This window comes from Rhinolophus ferrumequinum, chromosome 26 (genome assembly GCF_004115265.2).
Source record: "Rhinolophus ferrumequinum isolate MPI-CBG mRhiFer1 chromosome 26, mRhiFer1_v1.p, whole genome shotgun sequence".
NCBI lineage: Eukaryota > Metazoa > Chordata > Mammalia > Chiroptera > Rhinolophidae > Rhinolophus > Rhinolophus ferrumequinum.
The window spans coordinates 3,902,869-3,920,628 of NC_046309.1; the positions used below are offsets into that span (position 1 = coordinate 3,902,869).

At 61.0% G+C, this 17,760-nt stretch overlaps 1 protein-coding gene across 4 annotated transcripts in view; it reads left to right on the forward strand.

The window, feature by feature from the left end:
- KCNH2 (potassium voltage-gated channel subfamily H member 2) overlaps positions 1–17,546 on the forward strand; it is a 31,302-nt gene extending 13,756 nt beyond the window's left edge. For 2 of the 4 annotated variants that reach the window (XM_033099231.1, XM_033099233.1), the window contains exons 3-15: positions 3,742–3,942; positions 4,373–4,852; positions 5,443–5,654; positions 9,866–10,294; positions 10,822–11,209; positions 11,474–11,673; positions 12,129–12,381; positions 13,492–13,685; positions 13,968–14,067; positions 14,674–14,946; positions 15,022–15,208; positions 15,537–15,714; positions 16,988–17,541. In XM_033099231.1, the coding sequence (XP_032955122.1) occupies positions 3,742–3,942; positions 4,373–4,852; positions 5,443–5,654; positions 9,866–10,294; positions 10,822–11,209; positions 11,474–11,673; positions 12,129–12,381; positions 13,492–13,685; positions 13,968–14,067; positions 14,674–14,946; positions 15,022–15,208; positions 15,537–15,714; positions 16,988–17,137 (3,245 nt within the window). In that variant the 3' untranslated portion in view covers positions 17,138–17,541. Of the gene's footprint in view, positions 1–3,741; positions 3,943–4,372; positions 4,853–5,442; positions 5,655–6,961; positions 7,435–9,865; positions 10,295–10,821; positions 11,210–11,473; positions 11,674–12,128; positions 12,382–13,491; positions 13,686–13,967; positions 14,068–14,673; positions 14,947–15,021; positions 15,209–15,536; positions 15,715–16,987 lie in introns of those variants that run through there. The other 2 variants (XM_033099232.1, XM_033099234.1) reach the window with 2 other exon arrangements.
- Positions 17,547–17,760: the final 214 nt, after the last annotated feature.

Sequence of the window (17,760 nt, forward strand, 5' to 3'; positions counted from 1 at the left end):
AGAGGTGGGAAACCGGGTTTGGGACTATGGGTGGGGCCCCTGGATGGGTTGGGATGCTGGGCAGGGAGAATGTCCCTGGAGGTACTGCTGGGCGTGGGTTGGCACCAGATGAAAGCAAGCCAGCGTTGTGTTCTGATGAACCATGGCATTCTCTGGGGTCAGGAGGCACTGTGCCTGCTACAGCTGGAATGTGTCCAGGCCTGGTTCTCCCCCAGGGCCCCTCCTACTACCCCTCCCGCTCCCCTGCTGTGAGCTACATGACCTCTGTCTATGTGTGACTGCATCTCCTTTCCTTGTTTCCATCCCCACAGGGACAGGGTGCCTAGAGTCCCAGGAGGCAGGCAAAGGCTGGGCGGGCACCCAGCCTCCTGACCCAGAGCCAGGAGTCTTCTGCTGGGGCTGGGGTTTGGGGTGTGTGAGTAGAGTGTTCTTCACATCAGCCACAGGAGCCAGGTGGCCCTGGGGGCCTTTGCATTCCTGAGACCCATCCACCCACCTCTCCCTCTCTTTCTTCTCCCATTATCAGGACCTCCCATGGGCCCAGTCTCTGCTTTACACATGTCATGTCATTCATTCCTCCAGCCTTGTGGGGTGACCTCCCCCATTCTACATAAAAGCACCCTGGGGCTCGGGGAGGGGAGGTGACTTACCCAAGGTCATTCTGACACAATGAGCAGAGGCCACTTGACTCCACAGCCCATGCTGTCCACTTTGTGTTGGGGAACCCCACAGCCTTTCTACGGGCAGTGTGGGGTTTCTTCTGCTTTCTTCCATCCCTCCCTTACTTCCTGGAGAGCTCCCAGCAGTGGCTGTCTCAGGAGTGTGGGCTGTGCCTGCCACAGAGTGGCTCTCGGAGGAACTGCAGCCTAGCTCCCGAAGTCAGCCTCTGCTCCTCAGGGAGCCAGTCTGGCGGCAGGGCAAGATCAGAGGGAGAAGCTAGCAGAGTGATGAGCAGGGCCCTGGGCTCAGCAGGAGCAGGGCTGGTGGGGGGCGAGGCACTGTTGTGTGTGCAAGGGCCCGCTCAGGGCCCCCAGAAGCAACTTAGCCGCTGACTCCCAACGTTTCTGTTCAGCTGTCCGCAGGCTGTGATTTCTTCTGCACTAGCTCTGGCCGTCCCTGTGCCCCCCCATGGGCTTGGCTGACCCTTAGCTGCCCTCAGGGATTTTGCCCCTCATAATCCCAGCTCGTGATGGGATGGGATCCCCTGGCAGGTCTGGCTGGAGGGCTGGGGGTGGGTGATGTGGCAGCTACAGAAGATTCAGCCAACCTTACAGGATGGTGGGAGGCAGAGCCTCAGAGAGCCCTGGCTGACTCGGGCCACCCGCTTTCCTTCCTTCCATGTCCCCGAGAAAATAGGAGCTGGAGCCTCCTCCCCGCCCCTCCGCAGCCATCAGGCAGGGCTCCAGGTCACATTTTTGCAATATGCTGGGCTTTGACAGGGTTATTTGAAAGGAAAAATTCCTTGAATGTCACAAAGGGAGAGGGCCATGGGGGCTCTGTGTGTGAGTGTGTGTCGAGAGTCTGGGGTGAGCCTGAGCTGTCAGGCGGCTTCTACCTGGAGTTTGTGCAGCCTGCCCGGGGCTGTGATGCCAGGGTCCTGGGCGGTTCTGGCCTCTCCTGCTGAGAATCCTGAGTGGAGTGGGCAGCGGACTGAGGCCTCAAGTGCAGAATCCCAAGGCTGTTTGTTGTGGGCAGAATCCCCAGGCTGTCCTGAAGGGTTGGGCTGCTCCAGGGTCCAGACTCCGGACTTCTCTGGGACAAGTTTCCTGGTGAGGAATGGGGATCATGGGCTGGATCACTGGGGTTCGCGGGGTGGGTATTGGGGGTCTCCAGGGCTAAGGTTTCTTGGTCTGTGGCCTCTCCTTAGTCCCAAAGAGGGCCAGTCCCTGTGCAGGCCGTTGCTGGCCATCACCATATTAGGACATAAATTCTAGGCGGGCTGTCTGAGTGCCAAATGGTCTCCAGCTGGGCCCGGCCCCCTGCAGCTCCCAATACCACAGCCATGCTTCAGCTGGGCCATGTCAGAGGCCGGAGGTCAGGGGACAGGAGCGGCTGTTGGAGACCCAGACAGAGTCCTCCAGCTCAGGTCCTGCGGGCTGAGCCATGAGGGCCTGGGATACAGCGCGTGGAAAGGCTTTGGGCAGGGTGGAGAATTCTGGCCAGCCCCTCTCCTGCTCCAGCCCCCTCGTTCCAGTGCCATCCTATTCCAGTTGGTTTCAGAAGATCTCCTCCTTCAGAAGACCAGCTATTACAGTTGCTGGTGTGTAGGAATCCGGGCCTTTGTACCTTGTCGGCTCAGGCACACCCGCCACCCCGGGCTTGGTGGCAGGCATCAAACACCGTCCAGAGCCCCTCCAGCTTGCTGGCCTCTCCCTTGACTCGATTCACCACCGTCACCTCCTCTCTACCACTCTCCATCCTGGGCCCCTCCCTCACTGTCAGGATTGTCCCATTACTGACCTCCCCTGGTCAGGGCCTGCTCCCTGGTGTGTTGCTCTAGGCACTGGGCCCGTCAGAGGGGATGCGGACACTGGTGAGCTAGGCCCCTATAGTTCAGAGAAGACATGAATAGGGGAAGTGAGAAAAGAAAGAAGTCTCTGTCCTGGGGAGAGAGGGACATGAGGGACATGCCTGGTCCCACAAGGTCAATAGAGAAGGAGGAACAGATGTTCACATGTGTGTCAGGGTCTCTTTGAGAAAACAGCAGCGGGGAGGGCGACTGGGTGTGCCCTCCCCCCTGAAATCAGCAGGGGGGGCGTGTGCTGGGCAGGGAATAGGGGTAGACTGGGTGTATTTGGCCTGGTGGACTGCCCTCACCTGCTACGGGGCTCTGGTAACCAGACAGACAGACAGAAAGATTGGGAGAAAAAAGAAAGACAAGGAGAGACAGAGCTGTAAGTAGGACCTAGAAGCAGTGCTTCTCAACTCCGGTGAAGGATCACTTCCCTTTATTTCTAATATGTCACAGACCAAGGCCAATACCGTTGTGAAATACAAAATCACATGCTTGGACATCATGGCAACGCCAAATTGCTGTAAAGAGTTTGAAACTTTTGCTGCACATATCTTGTTGTGGACCGACACCACAACTGGGGACGAATATAGAAAGAGCAAAGATGGGGACAAAGAATCGCTAACCTGTGTATAGTGTTCATTGCATGCCAGGCATTGCCCTAGGTGCTTTGCGTACGTTGACTTATTTAATCTTTGCAACTCACGAGAAAGAAATTATTATCATTCCCATTTTATAGATGAGGGAAATGAGGCACCAGAAGGTTAAAAAATTTAAGACTAATGTGGAACTGACTAAGGAACAGAGCTGGATTCTGAACCCAGAGACCCTGGGCTTAAAGTCTGAGGGCATAACTACCACGCCACACTGCCTTACAGAGAGAAAGCAGGCGTACACTGAGAGGCCAGGGAAAATGAGATGAAAAGGTGGAGGGCAAAAGGAGCAGTGTGAGGCAGAATGTGCATCGGAAGAGATGGCTCCAGAAGCAAGACGGGTGGAGAGAAAGGGAGAGCCTCGCCAGCAGCAAGCTGCAGCGGGCAGGTGGAGGTGGAAGCTCAGTCTGGCAGCGTACGGTGGGACGACAGGTTGGGGCAGGAGACCCTGGCAGGACGGGGTGGCACTGTGTGTGTGAGGCCGTGGGGGAGGCAGAAGGACACAGGCCCCTTCAGCGTCCAGCCCTGCCCACAGAAGGCCTTGGTGCCACAGTGGCCATGTTCCCTATTCTGTAGGGAGCTGCTTCCTGTGCCTGGTGGACGTGGTGCCCGTGAAGAATGAGGATGGCGCTGTCATCATGTTCATCCTCAACTTCGAGGTGGTGATGGAGAAGGACATGGGGGGGTCCCCGGCCCGTGACACCAATCACCGCGGCCCCCCCACCGGCTGGCTGGCTCCCGGTAGGTGCAGCCGGGCTCTCAGGCTGGTGCAGGAAGGTAAGGTCTCCCTTCCCTGGGGCTATGAGGATACAGACCCTGTCGGAAGGGATGTGTGTGGGGGGGTCCCTTCAGAGGTTGGCACCATGTACTGTGTGGCCGCCAGCAAGTCACACAACTCATTTAAGCCTGCATTTCCTCATGTCTAAAATGGGGATAATGATACCCACCAGCATGGTTTTGAGAGTCACCGATGGTTTGTGTAGAGCCCAGGGTGACATGGAGCTCAAGAAATAGTCGTTTGTCCTCAGGGCCTTTGATAACAGTGTATTCTAGAATTTTGGGGGAACTTGAGTCGTGTGCAGTGGAAGGGGGTGGAGGAGTGCAGGCTGTCAGCGCTCCCACTTCCCCTCTTTCCTCCACTGGGTGGAAGGGGCTCCAGCTCCAGGCCGTCGGTGTCCCCAGGCCACACACCTCCTCCTCCCCGCAGGTCGCGCCAAGACGTTCCGCCTGAAGCTGCCAGCTCTGCTGGCCTTGACAGCCCGCGAGTCGTCGGTGCGGCCTGGCGGTGCGGGTGGTGCAGGCAGTTCAAGCGGTGCGTCCGCCCCTGGGGCCGGGGCCGGGGCCGGGGCCGTGGTGGTGGATGTGGACCTGACACCCGCGGCGCCCAGCAGCGAGTCGCTGGCCCTGGACGAGGTGACGGCCATGGATAACCACGTGGCAGGGCTCGGGCCCACGGACGAGCGGCGTGCGTTGGTGGGCCCCAGCTCCCCGCCCGCCTGTGGACCCGGCCCACACTCGTCGCCCCGGGCGCACAGCTTGAACCCCGACGCCTCGGGCTCCAGCTGCAGCCTGGCCCGGACGCGCTCCCGAGAGAGCTGCGCCAGCGTTCGCCGAGCCTCTTCTGCCGACGACATCGAGGCCATGCGCACTGGGGTGCTGCCCCCGCCCCCGCGCCACGCCAGCACCGGTGAGGGCACCCGCCTCCACCCGCCAGGCCCGCCCCATTCCAGAATCTCCGCTTCTTCTTGGGTCTCCGCCCCGTCCTGGGTGCCTGGGAGATGGAAAGCCCATTACGCACTTATTTAATCTCATTAAGTGGCCTTTTACTCCATTGAATGTCCATTCATCCCCTTACATTCTTCTCCTCTCAGAGCCTCCGCGGGCTCGCGGAGCTGATCCCCCAAGATGGCCTGGAGCAGGGGGGATCGGCCAGAAAGGCATCTGGGTCCCTGCCCCCACCTGGCCCTCTGGCCAGGCAGTGCTGGTGAACAGACCCTTAGGGAAGCTCCTTTTCCTCTCATCTCATAGTTTCCTCATGGTGTGCTTTCTTCAAGTGGGGAGGACCTGGCCTCACGTGTTTCTCAGTGCCTCTGCCCCTGTCTCCTGAGCTGGCCTCGATGGCACACTGACCCCCATGGCCTGGCTCCTGCAGGGCCTGGTCTCCACCTCAGTTCTGTGTCTGCCCCTGACTGCCGCCCTGACCCCACTTTCCCCTCCACTCCAGGGGCCATGCACCCGCTGCCTGCCGCCCTGACCCCACTTTCCCCTCTACTCCAGGGGCCATGCACCCCCTGCGCAGCAGCCTGCTTAATTCTACGTCAGATTCGGACCTCGTGCGTTATCGCACCATTAGCAAGATTCCCCAAATCACCCTCAACTTTGTGGATCTCAAGGGCGACCCTTTCCTGGCTTCACCCACCAGTGACCGGGAGATCATAGCACCGAAGATAAAGGAGCGGACCCACAATGTCACTGAGAAGGTCACTCAGGTAGGTGCCCAGTCCCTGGCTCTCCCCTCAGCCTGGAGGAGCTTGAAATGGGTGGGAGTGGGCTTTGGCCACAGGTGGGGTGGTGGAGGGGTTCAGTCAGTGAGGACCTGTTGGCTGGGGTGAGGTTGGGAGGTTCCAGAACTGGGGTATGAGAGGACAGTTCGGGAGATCCAGGAGAAATGGAGACTGGAGGGGAGGTAGTCTCGGGATGGGGCAGGGACAGAGGACAAGTTGAGGGGGCACAGGGAGGACAGTGCAATTGAGGCTGGCCACCTGACCGGCTCAGGGTGGGCGGGAGAAAGCAGCCCCAGGGGCATAATAGGGTCCGCCCACAGCGTGGTGAGCAAAGTGCTGGGTGGCACGTGACAGGAGGCTTTGAATTAGAGGGGACCACAGAAGTCAGAGTTGGGTGTCCTAATTCTTCTAGGCCAAGGTGATGAGCCAGGAAGAGGGTGGGGGCCTGGAGTGAGGGCCAGGCTGGCCTGGAGGTGCCTGCACATGTTCTCTAAGCATGTCGGGAGGATAGCTTTCTCTCCTGCATCAGGAGGGCAGGGTATGGTGGGGAGTGCATGGATATGGAAGGATCAAGTGCCTGAGTTCTGGGCCAGAGAAGACCATCAGCCTCTTGGGGCAATGCCCGCACTCCTGGTGGCAGGGCCAGCCTGGTCTGCTCCTTCCTGGCAGCAAGATCGCCTGCACCACCCCTGGTGAGAAGCCCGGGACAGTGGGGCTCCTGTCCCCGCCCTGCCGTGCCGTAGTCCCTGTTGCCCGCTCCTGCCCTTCCACAGCAGCTCCCCGAGTTGGCCCACATGAGGGAGATGCCACCACTGGCCTCCTCCGCTCTCCTCCTGGCCCTGCTCCTGCCGCCTCTGGCTCTCTGGGTCCCTGCCAGGTCTCCAGCCCCTTGGCCTTGAGTCCAGAACGTTCCCCCACACGTTCGGCCCATATCTGGCTGCGCCGTACCCCTCTCCCCTCCTGCCCTGCCTCTCTGTTGTTCCCACCTGGAGCCTGGGGATCTGCCCTGCTCCTGGCCAGCTACACTGCCCTGTGTTTGTAGTCTGTGCGTGTGCGTGTGTGTCAGCGTGCGCGTGTGTTCCTGGCTCTCTTGGTCTCTGGGCAGTCTCTCCATCTCTGGGTGTCTGACTCTGGCTGGCTGGGCACTGGACTGGCGGGGCGGGGGTGTCGGGGCAACCATTAATCTGCGGTGACAGGCTGGGCTGCTGGGGGCGGGGGAGGGGTGCGAGCTGCGGGAGCGGCTGCAGCAGGAGCCTGGAGCGGCCGCGGGGGAGGGGGCCGCTGGCCAGGCAGGCGGGGTGGGGGTGGGAACCAGGGAGGAGGAGGGGCCGGCTGGAGGAGCCCAGGTTCCAACCGCGGCGGGCGCCACTGCTGGGCTAGTGGCAGGCAGAGCGCAGCGCCCTGGCAGCTGGGCCCGTACCAGGGGGCCATGGGCAGCCTGAGCCAGGCGGGCTGCTGTCCATGCTCACTGCCAGGGTGACCCCAGCCCTGGGGCCCAGCCCCAGCGACCCTGGCTTCCTGCCAGAGGCTGCTCTGGGAGCCAGGCCGCCAGTCTCTGGGGTGCAGTCTGGACTGGGACCGCTGCTGGGGCGCAGGTGAGAGGCTGGCCGGGCCCTCGGGCCCCAGGGCAGGCAGGCTGGGGGCAGCCAAGTCCTCCATGGCGGCCCCAGCCAGAAAGGCGAGCGGCACAGGTGCTCTGCAGCCCAGGGCCCAGAAAGGCCGGGTGAGGCGGGCCGTTCGCATCTCCAGCTTGGTGGCCCAGGAGGTAGGTGACCCCCCCAACCCCTCCCTCTCCCTTCCGGGGCTGGGACACTGGTTTGGGATGCAGCCCAGAGGGCTCTGGCTCCAGGCTGGAGAGAGCGTCTGAGAAGTAGGATGGTTTAGGAGCCAGGGGGTCCCCCGTAACCCGGCTTATCCCACTCTTGGCTCCCGCCCGCTCTTCCTCAGGCCTGGACCTGGGTGGGCAGTGTTTTCCTTGCCAGGGCTTCCCTTATCCATGGCTTCTGTGGCCCACAATCTTCTAGCTCAAAATGCAGAGGGAGGAGAAGAGCAGGAATGAAATGGATGCCCAGAGAGAATGGTGGGAGATGGACGGGGACAGAGAGGAGCGTGTGCCTCCTGCTCCCACCCCACCTCCCGCAGTGGGCAGCGGCCAGGCCTGGCCTGGAGGCAGTGGGCTCCACTGCTCCTGTTCTCCCCGTGCTGGGGGTAGACCCTGGGGCAGGTGAGGGAGGCGTGGGCTGCTTCAGGGGTCCAGGTTTTGGGGCTGGAGTCTGAGTGGGGTGTCCAGAGGCCACTGGACAGTGGTGAGGGCAGCTTAGCCGAGGCACCTGGCTTACCTCTTCCAGGGCAGCCTGAGGTGCTGGTGGCTGCCCCATGGTCCCTCAGGCCGATGACTCTGTAGACAGACCCCTTCTGGGAACCACCTCTCTACCCCGAGGTCAGAGAGCCTGGAGTAGGCTGGGGGAGGGCTGCAGAGGGGCATTGGAGGTGGCTCAGGGGTGAGTCTGAGACTCCTACCCCTGCCACTACCATCTGGCACCTGAGCTCTCTGCCTTGGCTCGGATACTTCTCCCAGCTGGGGGACAGGTATGGGGGGGATCCTTCTCACCCACAGGTGAGGACCCAGGGTTTGTCTTAAATGAGCTTCAGTATTCTGTGGGACAGCAGGTCATGGGAGGTTACACACCTGGCCCAAGGCCATATGGTAAGCGGGTGGGTGCAGAGCGAGGCCTGGCCCTGGGGAGATAAGGTGTTCCAGGTCCAGGTCTGTGTCCCAGGCTTGCCGTGTGCGCGCGCACGCGCACACACACACACACACACACACGGGAGGTGCTGGTCCTACTGTGGACAGACTTAGGGGCAAGATCACTATTGTCAGGTGTGGTTCAGCTTCTGAGACATCGGGAGGAGCCCCCTCCAGGGGCAGTTACCTTCTTCTGTCCCCTTGTCTGCGGTGGCCCTGGTCAGTTCCTTTTGCTCAATCCCCACTTGACCCCTGAAAGGTCACCGCCCCATGCTCTCTGGCTCAAGAAGTCGGCATCTTGGGCTAAAGGCAGGGCAGAGTGGGGGCCTGGGGTTCCCTCACCACCCATCATGTGCCTTTGGAGTCCCCATGGCTAGTCCAGGGTAGCCAAACCCCTAACTATGGCCCGTCTGAACTTCCAGTTAATTCTTTTAAGGTGTTCTCCAGACAGTCCATCTGGTGACGGTGGGTCTAAGAGATGCCCCGCCTGGATATGAGTGGGACTCTTTGATGCTTCACCCCTCAGAGGCTTGAGGATGTAGAGACCTGGGAGTCAGTGCTGCTGGGAGCAGGGCTGGCAACCTTGGGGTCGGGCTGGGTGAGGCCTTGGGGTACGCTGGCCCAGGCTGGGAGAGCTTGGGGGGGGGCTCTCGGGTTAAGTCAAATGTCTGAGAGGGAGGATTCTGGGGGGCAGGGAGAGAACACAGAGGGACAGTGTGGGAAAGCTGGCCTCAGCTCTTCCTACTCTGGCTTGGGAGAAAGAGTGGCATGGCTGCTGCCACCTGGTCTGGATAGCGAGCCTGCCTCTGCCTGACTGTCGAGGGCCAGAACCTGAAAGGTGAGCCTGTGCAGGGCTAGGTGTGACACCTTTGTGCAGGTCCCTGTGTATATGTAGGCACAGCTATGGCTGGGTTAGGTCTTTTGTGTATCTTCGTAGGCGTGTGGGAGGGCTGCCTAGGCCTGGGGAGAGGGGCCTGCAGGAGCAAGGGGTGGGAGTGTCTGGTGTCTCCCCTCTGGGGGGCAAGGGGCCTGAGTGTGGACGGCTGATATCCTTGGGCCAGTGCCATGGACTGAGGCCAGGGTGTGTGTGTGTGGGGGGAGGGGGTGTGGCAAGACAGAACTGGGATTCATACCCCCAGGCAGGGGTCTGTATCGCTGGTGCACCCCTAGGCAGTAGTACATCTGGGCACTACCGCGTGGTGCCCTGGACTCAGGGAGCCAGCCAAGAGGTCCCTGTGCTGCATAGGGAGCTGGAGTACCCAGGCTGAGGGGTGATCAGTGACTCTGTGCACTTGGCTGAGGGATGGGCATTCTGATGGAAACTTCTTGGCCTCCCCCTTCTTCTGCTTGGCTTCTTCTCTGGAGCCCCAACGCAGATGTCACTTGCTCCCCCCCTGAAGGTCGTGCTGGTTGGACAGCATCCCCTCACCCACCTTCCCTACCTGTCCAGGTCCTGTCTCTGGGTGCGGACGTGCTGCCGGAGTACAAGCTGCAGGCCCCGCGGATCCACCGTTGGACCATCCTGCACTACAGCCCCTTCAAGGCCGTGTGGGACTGGCTCATCCTCCTGCTCGTCATCTACACGGCCGTCTTCACACCCTATTCGGCTGCCTTCCTCCTGAAGGAGACGGAGGAGGGCCCTGCGGCCCCCGACTGCGGCTACGCCTGCCAGCCGCTGGCTGTGGTGGACCTCATCGTGGATATCATGTTCATCGTGGACATTCTCATCAACTTCCGCACCACCTACGTCAATGCCAACGAGGAGGTGGTCAGCCACCCTGGCCGCATCGCCGTCCACTACTTCAAGGGCTGGTTCCTCATCGACATGGTGGCCGCCATCCCCTTTGACCTGCTCATCTTTGGCTCTGGCTCGGAGGAGGTGGGTTGCTATGGAGGCCGAGGGAAGGGAGGAGAGCAGAGGCCAGGAGGGCGTGGGGGAAAGGAGAGAAGTTGGGAGGTGGTGGGCGAGAGAAGGAGGGCTGCGGGGACCCGGGGCTGCCTCTGCTAACCCACGCCACTGCCCTCTCCACCCGAGCTATTCCCCAAGCCATTCCCTGGGTGGAGAGGTCCAGAGGGGGCACTTTTTTCTCATTTGTTTATCCAAAGAGGCCATTGTCTTCTAATTCATACAAAAGTGTCCTGGAAGCTAGTGGGACCTGTGGCCAGGCACCTTAGAGTGGGTGTTGCCCATTTCCAAGTCCCACTTTCCTCATTCTCACCACGGAGACCATGCACCCTTTGTCATAAAGCTAGCGCAAAGATTAACCGGACTCTCTGCTGGGCTCAGCATGTAGGCGGCGCTTCCATTATTAGAGGAGGCTCTGGGAGGAAGTCTTTGGGGACCTTTCCTCTGATGCCCCCTGAAGGCTGCAGTGCCCCCATACGGAGTGTCTCCTCTCACCCCAGCTCATCGGGCTGCTGAAGACGGCCCGGCTGCTGCGGCTGGTGCGCGTGGCACGGAAGCTGGACCGCTACTCAGAGTACGGGGCAGCCGTGCTCTTCCTGCTCATGTGCACCTTCGCGCTCATTGCGCACTGGCTGGCCTGCATCTGGTACGCCATCGGCAACATGGAGCAGCCGAACATGGACTCCCGCATCGGCTGGCTGCACAACCTGGGCGACCAGATCGGCAAGCCCTACAACAGCAGTGGCCTGGGCGGCCCCTCCATCAAGGACAAGTACGTCACGGCGCTCTACTTCACCTTCAGCAGCCTCACCAGCGTGGGCTTCGGCAATGTCTCCCCCAACACCAACTCAGAGAAGATCTTCTCCATCTGCGTCATGCTCATCGGCTGTGAGTATGCCCAGGGAGTGGGTGCAGGGCAGTGGGGAGAGCCCCGGAGGGAGGAGACGGAGGATGCTGGAGGGCCAAGTGGGGCCCTGGCGCTTAGAGACTCTAGGGCCACCATCATGGCGTGTTTGGGGGTTGGGACACCAGGGTAGGGGCACAGGAAGAGCCCAAGGGCGTGCGTTTGTGCCTCTTGTATGTGTGTGCTCACACGGAGACGCGACCGTGGGTCCCTCTGACGCTGATGGCCCCACTCACCCCCGCCCCCAGCCCTTATGTACGCCAGCATCTTCGGCAACGTGTCGGCCATCATCCAGCGGCTATACTCGGGCACGGCCCGCTACCACACACAGATGCTGCGGGTGCGCGAGTTCATCCGCTTCCATCAGATCCCCAACCCGCTGCGCCAGCGCCTCGAGGAGTACTTCCAGCACGCCTGGTCCTACACCAATGGCATCGACATGAATGCGGTGAGGCCACCTGCTGCCCAGAGGCCGGTGGTGGGCTGGAGGGAGCGGGGTGGCAGTGGGGACACCTCTTGGTGCAGTGAGCACGTCTCACACTCTGTGGTTCAGGTGGTCACAGTGCTCAGAAGGACCCTGAAAGGTACATCACCCTCCTTTTGCCTGTGGAGCTCCTTTACTGGGAGAAGTCTCACTTCGGGCAGGTGGTGACCAGGCTGTTTCGTGCAGGCCATCGTGGTTAATCGTTATGACGGCCCCTCCAGGAACTAGTCTGCACACCTTACACATAAGGAAATGGGGGCTTACGGCAGAGAGGCAGCCTCCCCACGAGTGCCAGCTAGAAGGAAGGGGTGGAGGTGGAATGGGCACCCAGGTCTTTGCCCCACACTGGGTCCTGATGCTCCTCCTTGGATCTCCGGGTGGGGCTATGGTGGTGTCGTGCTGAGCCGGCCTGCCCCCAGGTGCTGAAGGGCTTCCCGGAGTGCCTGCAGGCCGACATCTGCTTGCATCTGAACCGCTCGCTGCTGCAGCACTGCAAGCCCTTCCGAGGGGCCACCAAGGGCTGCCTGCGGGCCCTGGCCATGAAATTCAAGACGACACATGCCCCGCCAGGCGACACGTTGGTGCACGCAGGGGACCTGCTCACTGCCCTCTACTTCATCTCCCGGGGCTCCATCGAGATCTTGCGGGGTGACGTCGTGGTGGCCATCCTGGGTATGGTGGGGACTCGGGGCTGGGCTGGAAGTGCCTGCCGAGGCCTGGAGAGATCCGAACCCTCTGAGTAGACAGTGGGGGGAGGGCTGTGGACCTGGGACAGCCTGCAGAGACCTTAGGCTCCTTTAATTCACCCCAGCTCAGGCCCTCCAAGGGCCAGTAGAGAGGAGCCCCACAGAGGGGGTCGGGGGGGCTGCTGAACTCTGGGGGTTTCCCAGACTCTGCTTGCCTACGGGATCTCCCCACAGGCTGTGACACCCTGGCTTCCTTAAAGTAGCACCAAATCCAGATGCTGTAAGTTGGGCAGTAGAGGAAGTTAGACATCCGGTTTTACTAAGTTCCTGCAGCTTCATGCTATACAACCCAGCCCAGCCTGCACTGTCTGCAAAGCAGAGGCAGTCTGCCCCTTTTCCCCTCCCGCCCCTTCCTTCCCACCCTACCTGTACACCTGGGCAGGTGTGCCTGGGCAGGGGACCTCCTGCCCTCTCCTTGTTCTACCCTCGTCACGGTGGGCCATTTTAGATTTTTATTTCTCAGTTCACTACACACACACACACACACACACACACACATACACACATACTCACTCCACAAACACCCTGAAACACAGCTAAAACCAGTTTCTTACACAACGCTCAGCCTTCCTAGGTGTTTTCTGTTCTGTGCTGCGCTAAGCGATGCAATCCTATTTTCTTTCAGTCAGCAAAATGCCCGTATTGATTCACTACTGTGTTCCGATCTGTAGTTTGAAGAACACTGTTTATGAGGGTACAGTGATTGGCCAGGGAGTGTCTGGGACCTGGGTTTCGGGGTGGGGGGCAAAGTAGAGTTGGAACCTAAGGAAGCCTGGGCCGTGGGCAGAGCGGGGCGTCTGGCGGGTCCTGTGGGCCGGTTCCAGTTGGTGGCAGACACCGAGAGCCCAGCTTCCTGGCCCTTCACCTTCAGGCATTGCTGGCCGCGCTGCACACGTCCTGCCTTCGGGAGCCAAGGGAGGATGGGGCTGGCTGATGTGTCCAGGGCTCCAGGGCGTGCTGGGGGTGAGAGCGGGGGAAGAGGCGCCTGCTGCCTTTGCTGCCGCCCTTGAGCTGAGCCCCTTCTTGTGGACTCCAGGGAAGAACGACATTTTTGGAGAGCCTCTGAACCTGTATGCCAGGCCTGGCAAGTCCAACGGAGATGTGCGGGCCCTCACATATTGCGACCTGCACAAGATCCATCGGGACGACTTGCTGGAGGTGCTGGACATGTACCCCGAGTTCTCCGACCACTTCTGGTCCAGCCTGGAGATCACCTTCAACCTGCGAGACGTGAGTGGGCTGCCCACGCCGGCTGTACCCTGGGAGGCTGCCACTTCACTGTGTGGCCTTCTCTTGGGCCTGCGTCCCCGCCTGTCCGATGGCGTGCAGTCAGACCAGGATGTGTGGATCCCAGCCTCACCCCTTGACCTGGGCCACAGGTCACATCTGTGTGGGAGCGCTTTCCCAGCGCAGGGGCTCCCCTCCGCACTGTCTTGAAGTTAATGGGCGGGTCGAGGCCTGACGGGCAGGGCAGGTGGCGTGGAAGGGCCCTGACGCCTCCCTTGGTTCCAGACCAACATGATTCCCGGCTCTCCCGGCAGCACGGAGCTGGAGGGTGGCTTCAACCAGCAACGCAAGCGCAAGTTGTCCTTTCGCAGGCGCACCGACAAGGGTGAGGCGGGACGACAGGAGGGGACAGGAGGGGATGGGGGTCTAGGGGAGGCGGGAGGAGGACAGAGCGCACAGGGTCGAGCTGTGTCTGCTCTACCCAAGCTCCACAGACATTCCCACCCTACCTTCCGTGTTCCTCACTCCTCACCCCAACTGTCCAAACGCAGCCCGTCCTTACGGGCCCACTTGAACTGTCACCTCCTCCTGGAAGCCTTCTTCTATCCTTCAGGGCAGGGGTGTGCCTGACCTTTTTTGGTCTTTACAGGGCTGGACTCTGGGTGAGCACTAACTTGAAGTGACGGGGGGAGAAGAGACAGGACAAAGGAGGGCTAGGGGAGCAGGGCTAGGGGCCGAGGGCCCAGGGTTCCCAGAGAGCCTCACCCCACAGTACCGCTGGCTGCCCATGTGTGGGTAGCCAGTGATTGGAAAAGACCTGGACTCGTTCCCCCAGAGTTCTCGGTCTGCTTGAGAGTGGGGGACAGATACAAGTAACAACTAGGACACACCAGGGTGTCCTGCCACAGCCGTCACCCAGGCCTGCCCTGGTCCCCTTCCCTTGGCTCTGTGCCTCCTGCCCTCTCTGAGGCCTGTTCTCTGTTTCCCACAGACCCGGAACAGCCAGGGGAGGTGTCCGCCTTGGGGCCGGGCCGGGCGGGGACAGGGCCGAGTAGCCGGGGCCGGCCAGGGGGGCCGTGGGGGGAGAGCCTGTCCAGTGGCCCCTCCAGCCCTGAGAGCAGTGATGATGAGGGCCCAGGTCGCAGCTCCAGCCCCCTCCGCCTGGTGCCCTTCTCCAGCCCCAGGCCCCCCGGAGAGCCACCGGGTGGGGAACCCCTGACCGAGGACTGTGAGAAGAGCAACGACACTTGTAACCCACTGTCAGGTAGGGCAGGGGCCACCGGGCGGGCAGGGCCTGGCATCTGTCCTGGTCTCCCTCAACCCAGCTCTCTGGCTCCAGGCGCCTTCTCAGGAGTGTCCAACATCTTCAGCTTCTGGGGAGACAGTCGGGGCCGCCAGTACCAGGAGCTGCCTCGCTGCCCTGCCCCCACCCCAAGCCTCCTCAACATCCCTCTTTCCAGCCCTGGCCGGAGGTCCCGGGGCGATGTGGAGAGCAGGCTGGATGCCCTCCAGAGGCAGCTTAACAGGTGAGGGTGGCCCCTGGGGTCCAGCCTAGCCCCCAGCCGTGTGTGTGTGGGTGTCTATAGATTATGGGGTATGGGAATATTGCAGTGTGATATCTGGCTCCGGGCAGCATGGTAGGGGGAAGGGAGAGCGTTCTGTCTGGGCCTGTCTGTGTGTACAGCCGCGTGACTCTCTCCTTCCTTTTAGAGCTACACTAGCAGTTGCCACACCGGGGATGAAGAGTGGGTCTGGGGTTGACCAGCTGGTCCGTCCATAGGGTGGTCCCCAAAGTCAGTTTCTGGTGCCTCCACTTCGCCAAGACCCAGGGCCTCCTTCTCCTTCTTGCCCCAGGCTGGAGACCCGGCTCAGTGCAGACATGGCCACCATCCTGCAGCTGCTACAGAGGCAGATGACACTGGTCCCCCCCGCCTACAGTGCTGTGACCACCCCAGGGCCCGGCCCCACTTCCACCTGTCCTCTGCTGCCTGTCAGCCCCATCCCCACCCTCACCCTGGACTCGTTTTCTCAGGTAAGTTCCAAAGCTCCCTTCGAGCCCATGGCAACCCAGTCCTGCCTTGTCTGAGTCAATTCCACCCCAAACCTGCTTTGCTGCCCTTTCTGCTCAGCCGTGGGTCCCAGCCTCCTCCCAGACTGTACTCCTGAAGGAGGTCTGCCTCAGGAACTATGGGCAAAGCACAAGGCAGGGTAGTCCCCAAATCAGAGCCGCCTGCTGGGTGAAGGAACCAGGTGGCTGAGTGGTGTGGGCTCCCCTAGTGTCACCTGAACAGCCAGAGCTGCTCATGGCACCTGTCATGGCCACGTGTGGTTTCTGAAGAGGGGACTGATGGAGCCCAAGGCCTGGCGGGGAGTGCTGCATGCCAGTGCACTCTTGGGACAGGGTCCCAGGTCCCTGGTGTGACTGGTGCCCCCAGGCCTGACTATTGCCAGCCAGTGGCCCTCATGCTGGCCACCTTACCTTGTAGGGTTGTCCCGAGGGCTTTGGCGAGGCCCCAGGGTAGCACTTCTGGCCCATATTGTTCCCCACCTGTGGCAGATGGGCCTCTGTTACCCTTTGTCCTTTCCCGAGAGGCCTGCTGACAGGACAACTGTGTCTGGGCCCCAAGAAGGGGGCTCCTCTGGCTACCAGAGGCGGCCTGGGATCGGCTCCACCTTCCTCTGGCGTCTGCTCCCCCTCCCATATGCTGCCGGCTCCTGTTTGCAGACACAGGGCCCACGTCAGCAAATGTGCCAGTCTCCCTTCACAGCCTCCCCCGCACACCTCACGGCAGACTCGTCAGCACCCGCAAACCCCCTCCGCCAGCCCTGGCGTACTCCCTGGCCTTCCCAGGCCTGGCCGCCAGCCTGCCTCTGCTCGGTCCCTGAATTCTTTCTGGCGTGGAGGAAGGAACCTTATTTCTTTCTGTCCCAACTCAGGCCCTCTTATTCCGGGTTGGGTTTGGATTCAGCTGCCATGTTCCCTGGGGAAAGAAGCAGCTATGGCCTCAAGGTTTCCCCGTGTCAGGCGAAAGCTCCCAAAGCTGCCAGCTTCCTCATTTCACTCTTGCCCACCGAGAGTACATGTCTCTATTTCCATTCTCAGTGCCTCCCTTTCTGGTCCGTGTCCTGCTCTGTATTCCTTGGCCCTTCAACGTGTCCCCTCCAGCCCCTTTCTGTCCTCTGTCACCGGATTCTCCTGACCCTCTCTGTCCTCTGACCCTCCTCTCTATCCACTTGACTGTCCCTCCATCCCCTCCCTCTCCCTCCACGAGTTCCTTGCTTCTTATACTCTCTGTTCTTTGCAGGTTTCCCAGTTCATGGTGTGTGAGGAGCTGCCCCCAGGGGCCCCAGAACTCCCCCAAGATGGCCCCACTCGACGCCTCTCCCTGCCAGGCCAGCTGGGCGCCCTCACCTCCCAGCCCTTGCACAGACACGGCTCAGACCCAGGGAGTTAATGGGGCTGCCCAGTGTGGACACATGGCTTACCCAGGGTTCAGCGCACTGCCTGGGCCCCTCCCCTCAGAGGCCCTGCCCGGGAGGCCCTGGCCGAGAAGCGGAGAGGAACTCAAAGGCACAGCCCCTCCCCAGCCCTTGGGACCATCTCCTCCTGCAGTCCCGTGGGCCCCAGTGGGAGGGACAAGGGCAGGGCCGGGCAGTGGCTGGGGGTCTGTGGTCCCCCCACTGTCCTGGGGGCAGTAGCTGGTCTAACTGCCCGGAGGCACCCGGCCCTGGGCCTTCGGCACCTCAAGGACTTTTCTGCTATTTACTGCTCTTATTGTTAAAGATAATAATTAAGGATCATATGAATAATTAATGAAGATGCTGATGACATGAATAATAAATAATTATCCTGAGGAGACTCCAGTGGTATGGGAGGGTGTGGCATCAGCGCGCTGTGTCCTGTGTTCACATTCACCCGTGTACTGGTGCACTGGCGTCTCTGCATTCATCCCCGTACAGGGCCTGCAGGGGCTGCCTCGATGTCTGAGTGTGCGGTGTGTGTGCGTGGTGGACGGTGCTCCTTGCGGGCTGACACAGGTCACCTCCAAGGCTTCCTGTCCCCAGGTTGCCCTGGATT